Source organism: Coloeus monedula (genome assembly GCF_965178545.1).
Source record: "Coloeus monedula genome assembly, chromosome: 6".
In the NCBI taxonomy this organism is placed as follows: Eukaryota; Metazoa; Chordata; class Aves; order Passeriformes; family Corvidae; genus Coloeus; species Coloeus monedula.
Genome location: NC_138786.1, coordinates 3,330,869 through 3,348,238, shown reverse-complemented (window position 1 = coordinate 3,348,238; position 17,370 = coordinate 3,330,869). Strand labels below are relative to the sequence as shown.

General features: G+C 57.4%; 1 protein-coding gene and 1 long non-coding RNA gene across 2 annotated transcripts; both read left to right on the top strand.

Moving 5' to 3' along the window:
• Positions 1–509: 509 nt before the first annotated feature.
• Positions 510–2,144, top strand: LOC309573936. The gene is made up of 3 exons (XR_014226476.1): positions 510–535; positions 1,050–1,183; positions 1,568–2,144. It is a non-coding gene; the product is annotated as an uncharacterized lncRNA (long non-coding RNA).
• Positions 2,145–11,392: 9,248 nt separating this feature from the next.
• On the top strand, positions 11,393–13,294 carry LOC309574617 (serine/threonine-protein kinase pim-1-like; the record flags this gene model as incomplete). Its single annotated transcript, XM_082284398.1, has 5 exons — positions 11,393–11,455; positions 11,552–11,602; positions 11,921–12,287; positions 12,690–12,866; positions 13,191–13,294. The coding sequence occupies exons 3-5, from the start codon at positions 11,942–11,944 to the stop codon at positions 13,292–13,294; spliced, it is 627 nt and encodes a 208-aa protein (XP_082140524.1). The 5' UTR covers positions 11,393–11,455; positions 11,552–11,602; positions 11,921–11,941.
• Positions 13,295–17,370: the final 4,076 nt, after the last annotated feature.

The following is a 17,370-nucleotide window of genomic DNA, read 5'->3' as shown; positions in this document are numbered from 1 at the left end:
AAACGCTCCCAAATGGCCTTGAACTCCTGTGGCAACCGTGCCAGCAAGGAGGTGGCACTACTCCTTGCAGGGAATTGTGGAGAGCCAGGAGGTCCCCCTTGTACCTCCTTTTCTCCAGGCTGAGCCCCCCCAGCTCCCTCAGCCGCTCCTCATCAGACTTGTGCTCCAGAGCCTTCACCAAGGGACCGCTTCCAGCTGCAGAGGCACAACCCCCCGAAAACTTCGCCAGCAGAAAAGGGTCCTTGTCTGACACAAGCCGGGGGGATCCTGTGCGAAAACGAGAGAGTTTTTCGCTGTGGCTGCCTCGGTAAAAGGGAAGGAGCCATTTCAGGCACAGCTCAACAAGCCTGGCAGCCGCCGATCTACCCGCCCAAGCGGCTCCGCAGCGGCCGGGGCAGCTCAGGAATGGCTCCCCTGGGCTTCCCCGGTCCCGCCCCGCCCGGGCCGTGAGTGCCCGGCCCCGCCCCGCAGGCGTGCCCAGGAAGCGGGAGCAGGAAGCTGCGGGGCCGCGGGGATGGCGGGCAGCGGCCCGGCGGTGAGCGGGGAGCCCGCGGGCAGTGCCGGGGCTGGAGCGGGGCTGGGACCCGGCGCTGCCCGGGCCGGGGGTGCGGAGCGCGGCCGCGGGCCCCTGGCAGGCGGCGAGGGCCGGGCCGCGGTGCCGCCGGGGTCTGGCGGGCGCTGCCGGGCAAGAGCCGTCCGCGTCCTGCCCTGCGTGTGCCTCGTCTGTTGCCTCGCATGGGCTTTCAGGCTGCACGGGCGGCACTGCGGCTCCCAAGTGCGTTTAAAACCCTCCGCAAGGCCGTAGCTGTTGGTTCTGGTGTGGCAGCGCTGTTGTGGCTGAGGCTGCTGTGTCGGGAACCAGCTCTGCAGGCTGCTGAATAGAAGGATTGGTCTCTTGCCAGGTGGTTTTACCCGTGCTTTGAATTAACCTCTTCGTTTGTATTGACAGAAGCTGACACACACAGTGAGTGCTTCTGGTAAAGAGGGCGGTGTGTGTGGTGTGCAGCCGATAAATACCAGCGGTTAATAATTGTTTTGTTAACTGACAGTGTACAAGCCATTGCCACGGGCCTCATCGACCCCATATGCACAACAGGCAGAGCGCCCGTGGAGAGCAAGGTCTCCCAGGCCCATATCCCGTTGCTGAAGACCCCAGCAGCTGTGATATTGTCAAGGCTACACAGTAAGTACATATTCTGAGGGTGCAAAGTGTTGCAATGGATGGGAGTGTCCTCAAATGTGAGCCAGGCTGGATATTTTACAAAGGAAACGTTTATAGTTTCGTTTTCTCCCAGTAGTGGAAGAAGAGAAGTCACTTACAGTTGCTATTGTGAATAAAAGCATTCCAAGCAGCTTTCTTTAAATAGAAACTTCTCATCAAGGCACAGCCTCATTCTTTTTACAAGCCTTCCATTGAATGCAATGTGGAATTTGCTCAAGTAGGAGCTGCTGGGTGATCTTTCTCATATGTGTTTTTCCTCTAGGATGCAACTGTTTCCAGACTGGAGAATACTGAAGAGATGATAAGTAAATTGATTTTTTTTTTTTTTTTTTCCCCTCGTTTAAGGTATGGAATGCTAGAGCGATGCAAAGAATTGGTAGAAGCAGGATACGATGTTTGCCAACCAGACAAAGAAAATGTGACTCTTCTTCACTGGGCAGCAACAAACAACAGACAGGAGCTGGTGAAGTAAGCCGGGAGTCCCTGTGACAGTAACAGAGCGTATTCTGCCACTGTTACCTATAATCACTTTGTTGCTTTTGTACTGGAAAAGGAAGCCGGTGCCTGAGAAGAAAAGGGTAGAATTCAAATTTTGATGCGCTTAGCTTTGCGTCGATGTCACTGGAATGTAAAGACAGTGCGGTTTCTTCAGATGTGAAATCATGTATTGCATGAAATAATTTTATTTTCGTGGGTTTTTTTAACAAAGGTGAAAGCTGATCTTAGAAGTACCTTGCTAAAGACTGTATTGTTTCTTCAGCATTTTCTTGAAACAGTGTCATTTACTGCAAAAGCACTTCTGTCCGTTTGCTTCTCTAGTGAATTTTTTATTAGGAGTCATTTACTCCTTTAGCTGTGTTACCATTCGTATCATGTTTTGCTATTTTATTGTGCCTGTTCCTGACCTTCCTGTGTTGCTATTACACAGCTACTACATTTCCAAAGGTGCAGTAGTGGATCAGCTCGGTGGAGATTTGAATTCTACGCCCCTGCACTGGGCCATTAGGTAATGCTGCTTGCAACCGCTACTTGCAAATCTGTCGGTATTGACAGCTGTGGTAGCGTTTCCTGAGATCCGCAGAACAAAGCAGTGCTTGGCTGCAGAAAACATATGCTGAAATAATTCTTCTGGGAAAACTTGTCCGAGTGCAAATTCTCCCATTGGAAGATGAGTGCTTCCTTCTGGACCATCAGTCTTTTGCCAGAGTCAGAGACTTGGCTGACTGCTCAGAGGAGAAATTACTGTAGAATAACCTCTGTATTCTAAATGAACACTTTGCCCTAGGCTCAATCATTAAGGTATATATTGAATATGATTTGCTGAAAAAGCCATGAGAATCTGAGAGAAAACTGTTTTTTGTGCGGTCTCTAGGAGAACTCTAAGGGCAATGCTTTCAATAAAATATCAATTTTTAAAATCATCTCTATAGTTTCATTTCACGCCTCGTTATAAACAAGGACACCTTCCCAGGGGAAGGCAGCATCCAAAGGAGCTGTGCAGGGACGTGCAGATGCCAAAAGGGACTCTAGGACAGTTGGACAAGCTCCAGTGGGCTCAGCCCCCCGTGCTGGGGCAGGGAAAGAGCGTGAGGAGACCCCGCTGCGGAGGAAGGAGCGGCAGGGACGGGGGATGAAGTGATGGCAGCAAATGTCGGGAAGGAGGGGACAGAGGGATATTGGTGGGGAAAAGGGAGACACGAGAGCTCTTGGGGGCCTGAAACCATTAACGCTGTCCTGAGAAAGCCCAGCACACTCCCCCCTGCATAGCCCAGCCCCTTACCCAGGGGAAGCCGTGGCTAAAATCCCGGAAAAACGGTGCTGTGGATCCAAGGAATCAGAAGCAGGATCTGTGTGGAGGGTGTCCCTCACGGGAGGCACAGGAATCGAGCTGAGCGAGGCTGGGGCAGGAGGGTCACGCCCAGCAGAGAAGGGGGACCCTCTGTCCATGCCAAGGCCCAGGGCAGCCCTATCCCGGGAAGCGCGCAGGGAGCGGATCCTTGAGCCGCTGCACGTTCGCGCTGCCCTCGCTCAGCCGGGAGCCCCCTCGTTGCCCAGGGGGAGCTGGTGGCAGTGGGGAGAGGGAAAGAAGCGGACAACAAGGACCTGTCCTACACCTCCATGGACTCCGAGGCCGCGTTCATGGGCTGCGCCAAATGGCTGCCCTGTTGGGAACAGAACCAGAGACCTCCATCAACATCCTGATTTAGTGCTCCGGAAAAAGAGAAAAGAGAAAAGGAAAAAAGAGCAATAAAAACAAAGGAGGAAAAAAATTAGGAAGAGAAGATAAATAAAAAGACTGAGAATAAGACCTGGAAGGAGAAGAAGGAGGAGAAGAAAACCAGGGAGGTGCAGACAAACAAGAAGAAGGAGGAAGAAGAACAAGAAGGGGAGAAATGAGCCAGAGGACCAAAGCCCAGGTCAGAGCAGTGATCCCCACCACAAGTGCTCAGCACCCTCTGCCTGATGCCCAGTCAATCCCACCAGGGTTCAGCCTCTCCTGACCAGCTTCCCCAGTTGTTAGACTCAGCAGGACATCCTGCGGTCTGGAATATCCCTCTGGCCAGTCTGGGTCGGCTGTCCTGGACATGATCCCTCCAGGCTCTTTGGCACCTCCTCGACAGCAGAGTATGGCACATGCAGGGGCTTCTAGGACCCTGCAGAGTCCTTGAGGAGGGCAAGCCCTGCTTAGCAACAACCAAACTATCCACCTGTGATCCACAGCATTCCCATCCTGCATGCAAAGGCAGCGCTGTGCCAGTTGCTGGGAAGAAAGGAATCCCACTCAAATCCAGAACAGTGGGAACACTCAGACAGTTCTCTGGGAAAATCCAAATCCATTTAACACACATGCTCCTAAGAAGATCTGACCGCCATCCGTCAACATTTTCCTGGAAGTCAGAAGCCATGTCAGGGGAGCTTCCTGAAGATGGAGGAACCTCCTTGGTTTCATGTGGATCATGTCTGCTGCAAAGCACGGAGTGTTCCCTCCTTGGAACAGCCACAGTGCCACGGGAGCGCTGCGCTGACAATTAGTAGCTCCAAGACTCTTGCTACTGGGACACTTGTCCAGTAGCTCCCAGACATCTGGCACTGGCCTGACCTCTGCGTTTACTTCCAGGCCTTTCCTGGCCATCTGCATCCTCAGCCACAAGCAGGTTCTGCAGATGGACGTGGCTCTGGGGGAGCAGGGACTCCTGTCTGTGGGCAAAGAAAACAAAGACAACTTGTAAGAAGAGAACCTGGAGCTTCTAGTTAGAAGAGAAAGGACTATTCAATCAAGGCAGGGGCGACGGAGGAAACTTTCTAAAATGGAACAAGCAGCAGAAGCACAGTAGTTTTGCAGAAGAAATTCCCCTTCCAGCACTTGGCTTAGGGAAAAAGCCTGATGTTGCCATGAGAGACATGAGTTCGTGTCTAGTATTGGGTAGCAGACATTGGAACATTTAGACTATTGGCTGTCCAGGCTCACGCTATTCGAACCTGAGAGTGAAACTATTCTAAAAGCCAGAGATGCTTGGAAGAAATGTTTCTGCTCACACCACGACTGGGGACCGTGCACCATTCATACCTTGCACCTGTCCAAAGGCCTTCCTTCCTCCGTCTGTGCTCTGGAAGCCCTCACTGAGGCTCTGGCAGGGATGGAGGCTCTTGCCAGAAGTATCGCAAGCGTGGAGATCTTCCTCATCCTGCTCCTCCACTGCCGACCTCAGGGAATTCCCTGGAGCTGCCAACATCTGCCTTTCCTGCTGGAGGATCTTGTTTGGCAGTTCTCTGACGCTCTTCACCTTTGGCAGCGCCGCAGCCATGGAGGTGTAGGACAGATCTTTCCCTCTCCCACTCCCCACTGCCACCAGCTCCCCCTGGGCAACGAGGGGGCTCCCGGCTGAGCGAGGGCAGCGCGAACGTGCAGCGGCTCAAGGGTCCGCTCCCTGCGCGCTTCCCGGGATAGGGCTGCCCTGGGCCTTGGCATGGACAGAGGGTCCCCCTTCTCTGCTGGGCGTGACCCTCCTGCCCCAGCCTCGCGCAGCTCGATTCCTGTGCCTCCCGTGAGGGACACCCTCCACACAGATCCTGCTTCTGATTCCTTGGATCCACAGCACTGTTTTTCCGGGATTTTAGCCACGGCTTCCCCTGGGTAAAGGACAGGGATACATAGGAGGAGCGTGTTGGGCTCCCCTCCACCACTGTTAGTGGTTTCAGGCCCCCAAGAGCTCTTGTGTCTCCCTTTTTCCCAACGATATCCCCTCCGTCCCCTCCTTCCCGACGCTTCCCCTCAGCAGCACCCAGCCTTTTCCCGCCCTTTTTCCCCTCAGCGCTGGCCCCGCCCCCGCTCCGACCACGCCCCCTCGGCGCCGCCGAGGCCCTGGCCACGCCCCCTCGGCTGGGAACGGCTCCCCGCCCTCCCCTCCCTAATTAGCGCCCTTAGCTCCTCCCTCCTTAATACCTCACTAATTAGGCCCCTGGCGGCCAAGAGCAGGCCTTGGGAGGGGCTCTGTGGGACACCCTGGCTGCGTGGGGCAGGCCAGAGACGCCCAGTGTTGGCCCTCCCCTCAGGGCAGGGATCCGGGGCACCGCGGCCACCCGGGGAAGATGCTCCGTTGCCAGCCCACACCTCCACGGAAGGGAGAGGAGGAAAGCAGGCTGCCAGAGACACAGAACCCCTCAAGACTTCCCCGGCTGGCTCTTCTCCGCCCCGCCCCGCCCCGCCCCGCCCCTTCCGGCTCCATGCCGTATTTACAGGAGCTCAGAAAGAGGAAAAAAAAGACAAACGAGCTCCACAGCGAATTCCTGAAAGAAAAATCCATCAATGGCCAGGAGGCTCCTGTGGCTCCTTCGTGAAAATCAGGGCTGTGGGGAACAGGGCGCAGGGTGTCCCAGGACACAGAGCTGGACACTGATCCCTCCTGGATCTCCTTGGCAGCCCTGTCCCAGGCAAGGATGGTCCTGAAGATCCTCCTGGAGCTGTCCCGGGAAGGTCCCTGCTCCCTGGTGCGGGATGGGAGGGGTAGAGGTGGTCCTCTCACACTCATCCCACTCATTCCCCCCTGCGCTGGCTTTGGCCCTGGGGTGTTGACCCCCCTTTTTAGGGTGTCCAGCCCTGTTCCCATGGGGAACCTTGGCAGCACCCGTGGGCATAAGGAACCTTTGTGGGAGGCTGGGAGCACTGGTGAGGGAGGGGGCTGTTCCTGGTGACCTGGAACTTGGCTCCTGCTGTGAGCCACGGGCTTTCTGCCTGCTGGGCTGCGGGAACACCCTCTCTGAGCTCTGTGACACCCCCAGCCCCACACCCACTCCTTGCCACAGCTCCTCCCAGACGGCATCCGCTACGGACACGTCCCCCGCTACCGTCCCTTGGCCAGGGGCCTTGTGGCTCATGCCAGACCCTTCTTCCTCCCCAGGGAGTCTCCTCCCAGGAAAGGGGGAAGCCCCCCACAGCCCAGGACTCTCCAGCTCAGCCCCCCTGGAGCCAGGCCGCCGTCTGAGTCCCACGTGCCCTGAGCCAGGTGGGGACTGGCGGCCGTCTTGGCCACAGCGACCACAGATAAATCGAGTTTCAAACCTGTGACAAGAGGAAAAGGGCCAGCAAAACCTCAGCTCGGGGCATGAGGAGAGCAGACTTCAGACTGCTCAGGGAACTGGTAAGCAGGGTCTCCAGGGACAATGTTTTTGCAGGTGCTGGGGTCCATCAGTGCTGGTCAATTTTGAAACATCACCTCCTAAGGGCACAGGAGCAGGCGATTCCCAAATGTCGGAAGCCAAGCAGGCGACGCAGAAGGCATCTTCTCTGGGAAAGAGGATGGAAAAGGAAGCTGTGTGCCCAGTGGAAGCAAGGTCACAAGAAGAATACGGATGTCAGGAAAATGAGTCCTCAAACACCACAGGTTTATGTCCAATCAAGAGACAGAGCAGTCCTGTTCCTTTAATCGAATAAAGGGAGAGGTCATGGGCATTTCCCACGGGATCTCTCAAGTTGATAGAGGACGCAGCTTCCTTTTTCTCCTAATTTCCCAGTTGCATTTCCCTCTCTCTTTCCCCACTGGCTGAGGTACTTGAGAGGTACAGACTTCCCGAATGGCTTAATACAAACCCCCTTTCTAATGTGTACCCCCCCCACCCCCATTCTTTTCCTCGTGTCTCTGTTCTTTTTCTCTAAATCCAGGGATTAGCAGAGTCTTGGGTGAGTAACAGTCTGTGTCAATTAGTGGAATTCCTATGGAGTTTATGGTTCCTCCCTTTGCTTCTTTCACCTATCAGTATCTGGCTTTATCTACCATCAGGCCCACAGATAGTTTGTAAAGACGCCTCCTTCTCATTCCTTCCACAGAGATGTTCCTTGCCACTGTAGGGAGAACTTTGGTGCGGTGAAAGCTCAGCTGGAGAGGAAGGTGGCCAGAAATGTGGGGCACAATAAAAGGAGTGTTTTAAAATATATTCATGGAAAGAAACATTGTAGAAATAATATTGTCCCCTTCCAGGATGTGGATGGTGTAGCGGGTTGAGTTCGAAAACCGGGCAGAAAACACCAATTAAATGTAGTGGTTTTGGTTCAAAATATTCATTACTTACTCATTTTCCTTCTGTGAGATAAGAATTAGGAGAAAAGCAAAGCAGGCACAAACCTTAAACAGTTGCAGTACAATGAAAGAGTTTTATTACTAATAGAATTAAAAGTAAAGAGACAATAACAAAACAAAATTAAAGCAAATCCCCCCCCCCCCCAGCACTTCTCTCCTTTTACCTAGCTCACACAAGGGATAACAGAACATGGGATGTTAGTCAGCGTTCCAGTTCTTGAAAAGTCTCTCTCTTATGCTTAAGGGAAAAAAGGGTTTTTCCTTCAGTTGCACGTGGTTCCCAAACTGCCACTAACAGCAGATCCGCCCGGAAACAATCAATCTGCTGTGTGTAGAACATCTCTCCCATGAAAAATCTCACAGTTCCTTCACACTGCAAAACATGGGCCATCACATGGGGTTATTCATCTTTTTTAAGGATAAGTTCTTTTGGCCTGCACACAAAGGCTCTTCTTCGCCACAAGTCTCTAACAGCCTCTTACTACTATATAGCCTGGCATCGGGCATTCTTCACAATCTTCACAGGCACACGAAGATACTCCATCCCCCCATGTTCTTCAAATGGATTAAAGAGACAAACAGTTTGTGGTATTACAGTTTCTTACCACGGCATGCAAGAAGGTTTCTTTTAAGCTGCGCGCCAGAATCGCGGCACCGCCCTCTTTTCTCCCGCCGCCATTTCCAGCTCCGTCCCACGGGACTCACTTCTCTTTCTCTCTGACTCTGACGCCGCCATGCTGAAGGGTGTTCTTGTTCGGCCTTTACGGTGGGGAAAGCCTCGCTCCCTCTGTGCTGCTGGCTGCGTGGTGTCTTCTTCAGTTCAGCACGAAGTGTGCTGGCTGCGGACAGGAGGCTCTGCCGGCTCCCGTTGACTCCGCCGGCTCCGCATGGAGAGGAGAGGGACCCGCCGTTCCCCAGAAGCCGCGCTGGATGGGTTTAGCTGTGAGCACTCCATGGCTGGTTTTAGCTGTGAGCACTCCATGGCTGGTTTTAGCTGTGAGCAGTCCATGGCTGGTTTTAGCTGCCTGTGGCTCTGAAGCAGTCCCCCCCCAGCCACCCAGGGTCCGTGCCACAGCGTTGGGAAAGGGGGAAAGGGGCAGTGGCCCCGGCCCGGCCCGGCCCGGCGGGGCCGGGAGGCTCCGGAACCCCCACCTCCCAGCAAGCGAGCTCCGACCAAAGGGGAAGTCCCGCCTTTCTGTGCAGTTTAAATATGTAAATTGTGAGAAGCGTAATTGGTCTTAAAGACTGTCCATCAACTCAGGGTCAACCCAATACAGATGGTCACCTCACAAACAGGGACAGGGACACAGCACAGGTGTTTAATGCATTCTTTGCCTCTGTCTTCAATACTCCTCCCTCCCTTCCCAGTGGAAAACATGCACTGTACCAAGGGACACTGCAAAGTCCTTGAAGAGGGCAAGCCCTGCTCAGCAGAAACCAAACCACCCCTGTTTGATCCACAGCATTCCCATCGTGAAGCTGAACCCAGCGTGTGCCAGCAAGTGGGAAAAAGGGAACCCTATGCCCGTCAAAACCAGAGCAGTGGGAGCACCATGAGCGCTCCTTGGGAAATCCTGACTTGTTTAGAACAGAGGCAAGGCAGAAGTCGGTGAGCTGTTACACAAAACTCTTCCTGCCCTCGACAGCCAGCTCAGGAGAGCTCCCCAGAGACACAGGAACTTCAACTCCCTTTGTCTCTGGAAGATCTTCTCAGGCACAGAGTAGTGGGTGTTGCCAGTTGGTACCGCTGCAGCGTCCTGGGAGCCATGGGCTTGACACTGGTGGCAGCAGCACTCTTCCTGATGTGCCACTTGCTGCAGGGAACGATTCGCTGCAGCAGGCTGAGCTCCTGGTCTTACTGCCAGGCTTTTTGTGGCCATGTGCATCCTTAGGCATGAGCTGGTTCTGCTGCTCCCTGAGGTGGGCCCAGGGCTGTGACGGCACAAAGGGGCTGAGCGCTGGCGAGAGGCAGGGCTGGGATGTCACACGGCTGTCCTGGCCCACAGCACTGTGACATCACCGCGCAATCGCTGTGTAACACGGGCCAGCACCTGCAGCTGCCAGTGCAGTCGCGATGGGACGTGCCGGAGCCATGTGTGACGGTGTTGTCCCGGTCATTGTGCTTGTCCTGCTGCTGGCCACTGTGGCTGTCTGGTGGGCCGTTGGCCACTGGCAACCACGGAGGCGGCAGACAAGGACAGCGAAGAGGCGCAAGCGCCCCGGGGTGCAGCCCAGAGGCTCACGGAGGAAGCGAGGAGCCCCTGCGGCTCCCAGGTCCTCCAGGCCTCGGGCGACCCCTGGCAAGCGGCCACGTGCTCCCGCGAGCCCCCTGCACAGCCCCTGCAGCTGCGGCCCCTGCGTGGCAGTGGCCCAGGAGCTGCAGGAACTGATGCTGCTGCTCTGGGCTCGCAATGGGACATGGGTGCCGCTCTACTCTGGGATGTGGCAGGCGTTGTGGAAAGAACTGGAGGAGCTGCTGAAGCGAGGCCACCTGCCCTGCTGTGGCTCGTCCAGCTCCTCCAGGAGCCTCCATCCCTTCAAGAGGCTGCTCCCAGCAAGATTCTCCATCCCTGGGAGAGCCTCAAGCCCTGCAAGGACGGCACACCATCAGAGACCCGCCACCCAGGCAAGAAGCTCAGGCTGTCAGAGATCCTCCATCCTGCCAGGAGCGTCCGCTATCTCTGACAGCCTCCATCCCCCGCAGACGCTCAGTGAGACCTGTCAGCCTGCAGAAGGTGCAGAGCCTGTGCACAGGTCTCCCAGCTCCCTTGGACTCAGGGACTTCGACAACACGGGCGCAACCCTGACAACTGACGTTGCCACGGAAAGCCCAGGAGTCCAAGTGGGAGCCCAGCCCGATCCAGGGGAGCCTTCTCAGGAGCAGGTGGCAGAGCAGCGAGTGAGCTGGAGCCAGCAGTTGCCGGCCCACAGCTCCCAGGACGCTGTGCCGGCTGTGCCAGCTGGCAACAGCCCGTGCCTGGTGGCGGAAACGACCCTCAAGACACCCAGGAGGTCCCTCCATCTCCAGGAAGCTGCTCCGAGACGGCCACCGACTACCACGAAGGCCTTTTTGGTAGCAGGTGAGATCTTGTGAGGAGCTGTCTGAGGCTCTCCCAGGGCTCTTGAGGGGCATGCCCAGGCCAGGCCAGGGCCCTTGAGAGCAGCCGAGTCCCTGGCTGCTTCCAGTGCTTCTGATGCCACGGCTTCAAAAAACCCCTCGCTGGTTTGCAGCTGCTCCTGACACCCCCCTGTGCGAGTCCTCGGGCTGTAGCCCCGGCCGTCCTCAACAGCAGAGTCCAGCCCACGACGCCCGGGACAGCGACGGTGCCGCCCTGCCCCGCTGCCCTCCGGCTCCTGCAGCCGCCTCTGCGCGCTCCCCTGCCCCAGCTCTGCCGCTCGCCAGCCCGACGGCTGCAAGGCGGTGGCCGCTGCCCGGCGCGCAGCAGCAAGCAGGTCAGAGCAACGTGGCCCGCGCTGGCTCGGCCCGCTTCACTCGCGGGCACTCGGCCGGGGGGGCCCTGGGCGCAAGGCTGATGGCTCGGTCTCGGTCGCAGGGCAAAAGAAGAAGCTGCAGGAGCTGTACCAGCTGGGCCCGCAGCTGGGCAGCGGTGGCTTCGGCACCGTTTTCTCGGGCATCCGCCTCTCGGACGGGAGCCCGGTAGGTGGCCGGGACGGCGGGGCGCGGGAGGAGGGCCAGGGGCGGGGCGGGGCGGGGCAGGGCTTGAGCTCAGCCCCGTCTCTCGTGGCCTTGCAGGTGGCCATCAAACGCGTGGCCCGGGAGAGCGTCCTGCAGTGGTACGAGCTGGTGAGTGAGCGGGGCCACCGCGACAGAGCGGGCCGTGGCGGGCGGGGATAAGGCCGGGGCCCCGAGGGCGGGAGGCGGCGCAGGGCGGGGGGAGCGGGCGTGGGCTCAGCGTGCGAGCCGGAGCATGGCGGGCCCGGGGATGCCAAACACCGGAGGTGGGGCCGGGCACGGGGGCACCCCCCAAGCATCCCCTGGGCGGGAGGAAGCCCAAGCACCAGGGAGGCTGCCCGAGGGGGGGCACTGGGGCATCCCAGGCACGGGGCAGCGCAGCCACAGGGCGGCATCAGGCCTGCTGCAGGCACTGTCTCCTCCTCACAGCCCGACGGCACCCGTGTTCCCATGGAGATTGTGCTCATGGAGAAGGTGGGCTCTGGCTGCCACAACATCATCCAGCTCCTCGACTGGTTTGAGCTGCCTGACAGCTTCCTGCTGGTGATGGAGCGTCCGGAGTCATCGCAGGATCTCCTGGCCTTCCTGCTGGAGCAGGGGTTCCTGTGCGAGGAGATGGCGCGCTGGCTTTTCTGCCAGGTGCTGGAGGCCGTGCGGCACTGCACCGCCTGCGGCGTCCTGCACCGGGACATCAAGCCGGAGAACCTCCTCGTGGACCCGGAGAGTGGCGACCTGAAGCTCATCGACTTCGGCTGCGGCACCTTCCTCCAGGAGCAGGCCTTCACGCGATTTGCCGGTGAGCCCACAGGCCGGGCCCCGCTCCCAGTGCCCGGCACTGCACGGCCCCGTTCCCTCCTGGGCTGCAGGGTGCGGCATTCAGCCGGCTGCTGGCTGCCCTTTGGCACGGGCCAGATGCTGTGCCCCAGGAGCCGGCTGCCGGCCCTGCCCACAGAGGGGGGCTGCCAAAGCCAGGCCCCGGCCGCTCGGCTTGGCAGGCCCGCAAGGGCTTGGGCTGCTCCGCTGGCCTTGTTTGCCTCGCAGAATGGTTTCCTGGCTTTGGCCAATTGGCTGGGGGACGCCGGGCGGCCCCGGGGGGAAGTTGTGGCCACCGGCGCAGCCCCTGCTTCCGCCAGGAGGCTGGCACCAGGCTCTGGAAGGCAGCAGCCTGCGCCTGGACAGCGCCGCCTGTGTCCCCTAGGAACACACATGTACAGCCCGCCCGAGTGGATCTGCCTTGGCTGCTACCACGGCCATTCGGCGACCATCTGGTCCCTGGGCGTGCTGCTGTACGTCATGGTCTGCGGGAACATGCCCTTCCAGGAGGACCGTGCCATCGTGTCGGGGCAGCTCTTCTTCTGGCAGCAGGTCTCTCCAGGTTGGTGTCCGGCCTCAAGAAGGCAGGCTTTGGCAGATGGCACCGCGCAGCCCAGCGTGGCCCTCACGCAGCTGCGCGGGAGGTCGATCTGCCCTCAAGGGCTGGCCGCAGGCGGCGGCCCGTGACCACGGGGTCGGCGTGGCCCGCTCGGCTGAAGGAGGTGGCGCGTGTCCTGCCGTGCCGCTGTCCCGCAAAGGGCAGAGTCAGCCGGGAGGCCGGCACAGCTCTGAGCACACGCAGCACGGCCCGGGCCCTGCGGGCGCCGGGAGCAGCTGGGCAGGAGCCTTCTGCAAGTGACGGGCGCTTTCTGGCTTCTCTCCCCAGAGTGCCAACATCTGATCCGCTGGTGTTTGTCCAAGCACCCCGCGGACAGGCCAGCGCTGGAGGAGATCTTGCGCCACCCTTGGGTGCGGGGCAGGCGTCTTTGATGCCTTGCCGGAGCCTCTGCAGCGCCCGGTGACCGAGTCCCACGCAGGACTGAGGACTCGAGTGTCATACCTGAAATCCCTAATTAGCTTGGTCTTTGCATGTTAAGTGCTTTAATTAGTTAATTTTGAGTTAAATATGTTTTAATCGAATGTTAAAATTAACCCATCAGCCCGGGTACAGAAATCAAGTTCTGTTATTAGTGTTCTAAATGGTTCAAAGCAGTTTATTTGCACCATTCCCAGTTAAAAATCCCCCAGTTAAAAGTTTCCCAGTTAAAACCCCTTTTCAAACTGTAAGCCACTTGTACACGATAAGAGTTATTTTTCCCATGTTCATTGTATACTTCTACAAATGTTTTAAGATGTATGAGATGTATGTTAATATTTTTTTAAGGCACGCTTCAGAGCAAGCGCAGAGATCACTGCAGATTAGATGTAGTGGACGCCAGTGCTGGGTGTTAAAGCCTTACTCCTATTAAGGAGCTTTTAATAGTTTTTCCTTGACTTTTGGATTAGCTAAAAGTCAGCCCAGCACTGCAAGTTCTTCCACCAGAGGTCCAGTGCTGTCTAAGCCTGAAGATCTCTAATCCCTGCGCTCCTGGGGCATACCTCCTGAGCCACTAGGACCCCAAATTTTTATAGTTTTCTAATTTTTGTAATTTTTCAATTTTTCTGTTTTTAATAAATTATTTTAATTTTTCTAAGAGTTGTCTCGTTCCTCACACGAGAAATAAAAGCACCACAAAGCCATGCGGGGGTGTCAAGGCTGGTCCTGGTTAGCAACTTCAGCTAAAGAACCCTCTTGGGAAAAGGGGTAATCAGAGTGTTCCCTTCAGCCTTTGTCAAGCTTTTGATGCCTTTCCTCCAGGCATCATGGCAGTTTTGTGTCTTCAAGCACAGGCTGTAGTACAGGCAGGAGGGGCTGTAACAAGCCAAGAAATGCAACAGTGAAACAACAGCCGCCCTGTCAAACTGACGCGGCCACTTGGGTTCACCTGAAGTGATAGCTGGGCTCATGTGTGCATTCCAAGGGCCAGCGGGTGGCAGGCACAGAGATGCTGCTCCTCTCCAATGCTGGGAGAAGAATCAGAAATGGCAAAAGGTCATTTCAGGTTGAGCCCTGACAAAATTCTTCCTCTTTCCTCCACTGAAATGGGAGGCAGGGCTGGGCCTTTGACCAGCTGGGTCTGCAGCCTCGTAAGCCATGGGCATGGAGCCCATGGGAAATGTTGAGATGCTGGAGTTGCTCCCATGGTGCTGGGCTCATTGTAGCCCCCAAGTAATCTTTCTCTACCCTCAAAACAAATGATGGCCCCACCTCCGGTGTTTGGCATCCCCGGGCCCGCCATGCTCCGGCTCGCACGCTGAGCCCACGCCCGCTCCCCCCGCCCTGCGCCGCCTCCCGCCCTCGGGGCCCCGGCCTTATCCCCGCCCGCCACGGCCCGCTCTGTCGCGGTGGCCCCGCTCACTCACCAGCTCGTACCACTGCAGGACGCTCTCCCGGGCCACGCGTTTGATGGCCACCTGCAAGGCCACGAGATGGAGATGGAAAGTGCAGTAACCAGTCTAGCCACAGGAAAGCACCCAGGTGCCTTCCCTGGCCCTGTGGGCAGGTGCCAGCTGCTAACCTGCGCCACCTTCTGTCTACTGCCCTGACCTACCAATACAGGCTTTGGGAAAAAACCATCCTTTTTCATAAATGAGGAAGGGGCAGTCAATAGCTAACTCATGTAAGCACAAGTTAACTATTGGGAGACAGCAAATGTTAGTTCAGACAGCAGATGTTAATTACAAAACCTAAGAAACCGAAGTCGCCCTAATCTTGTCAAGATTGAGGGCACAAGGATTATCTCAGAGCCCGCTGAATCATTCCTCAAAGGACTACGCATGCCCAGGGAGAAAGCTGAAAAGTGCACTGTGAGGAGGACTAGTGGTCTTCGTCAGAAAGACCCCCGAGGAAGAGGAGAGGCCTTCCTCAGCGCGACCACCAGGACACACAGCGCATGCGGGACCCGTATGCTAATGATATTAATGACTCCCGAGAAATCATTTGTACAACCATGCCTGTCCCAAGGAATGTGATGAATATTCATAATTTAACCCATAATACTGTGTTGTAGGGAGCACCGGTGTGCGTGTTTGGAGGAGCGATCCCCACACACCCGGCGTGCGGAATAAAGCAAATACCCACTTCTCTGACTCTGTCTCTGAAGTGTCTCCTGGCCCGGTTTCGGCACGATTCATAAATGTGCCTGCTCTTTCAATTTTCTTCCCTTTTATTTGGGCTGCTGACCCTCTTGTGCCTTGAATGGCTCTCCAAGCCTCTACCTGAAGGCCTGACCTGAGCTGTGATCCTTCCAGCCAGGACCCCGCTGTGAGGGGATGGCGAGAGTCCTGTGTGTCAGCCCTGGTCTGGGGGCTGAGCTGGGGGGTGATAATTACCCCTTTTCTGATGGCCTGTGAGTGATGACTTCCAATTCTCCAAGAGCCATGGCACGTTTCCTCCAGGAGCAGGAGGCCCCCATGTCCTCCACAGCCCTGGGACACCTCAGGCCCTTCCCTGCTCTGCCCAGGCCCAGAGCCATCGAGAGCTGGCGGTCGCCGGTCACCCCATGCCGGGGTTTGTCCTCAGGCCAGAGGAGCTGGCATCGCTCTGGGGGCTGCCAGGGTCCCACCTCACCTGGGAAGCTTGTGGGTGTTTGACACCTGTGGGCGTTTTCCCAGGTTATCCCCATTTCTTCGCGGGGTGACCACTTGCCCCTCACAGACTGCCCTAAAATGGCAGCTCCTCCCTCACCCTGCGCTCATTATGAGGGGACACTGGGGCTCGGCCACGGGTGGAAACGCTCCCAAATGGCCTTGAACTCCTGTGGCAACCGTGCCAGCAAGGAGGTGGCACTACTCCTTGCAGGGAATTGTGGAGAGCCAGGAGGTCCCCCTTGTACCTCCTTTTCTCCAGGCTGAGCCCCCCCAGCTCCCTCAGCCGCTCCTCATCAGACTTGTGCTCCAGAGCCTTCACCAAGGGACCGCTTCCAGCTGCAGAGGCACAACCCCCCGAAAAATTCGCCAGCAGAAAAGGGTCCTTGTCTGACACAAGCCGGGGGGATCCTGTGCGAAAACGAGAGAGTTTTTCGCTGTGGCTGCCTCGGTAAAAGGGAAGGAGCCATTTCAGGCACAGCTCAACAAGCCTGGCAGCCGCCGATCTGCCCGCCCAAGCGGCTCCGCAGCGGCCGGGGCAGCTCAGGAATGGCTCCCCTGGGCTTCCCCGGTCCCGCCCCGCCCGGGCCGTGAGTGCCCGGCCCCGCCCCGCAGGCGTGCCCAGGAAGCGGGAGCAGGAAGCTGCGGGGCCGCGGGGATGGCGGGCAGCGGCCCGGCGGTGAGCGGGGAGCCCGCGGGCAGTGCCGGGGCTGGAGCGGGGCTGGGACCCGGCGCTGCCCGGGCCGGGGGTGCGGAGCGCGGCCGCGGGCCCCTGGCAGGCGGCGAGGGCCGGGCCGCGGTGCCGCCGGGGTCTGGCGGGCGCTGCCGGGCAAGAGCCGTCCGTGTCCTGCCCTGCGTGTGCCTCGTCTGTTGCCTCGCATGGGCTTTCAGACTGCACGGGCGGCACTGCGGCTCCCAAGTGCGTTTATAACCCTCCGCAAGGCCGTAGCTGTTGGTTCTGGTGTGGCAGCGCTGTGGTGGCTGAGGCTGCTGTGTCGGGAACCAGCTCTGCAGGCTGCTGAATAGAAGGATTAGTCTCTTGCCAGGTGGTTTTACCCGTGCTTTGAATTAACCTCTTCGTTTGTATTGACAGAAGCTGACACACACAGTGAGTGCTTCTGGTAAAGAGGGCGGTGTGTGTGGTGTGCAGCCGATAAATACCAGCGGTTAATAATTGTTTTGTTAACTGACAGTGTACAAGCCATTGCCACGGGCCTCATCGACCCCATATGCACAACAGGCAGAGCGCCCGTGGAGAGCAAGGTCTCCCAGGCCCATATCCCGTTGCTGAAGACCCCAGCAGCTGTGATATTGTCAAGGCTACACAGTAAGTACATATTCTGAGGGTGCAAAGTGTTGCAATGGATGGGTGTGTCCTC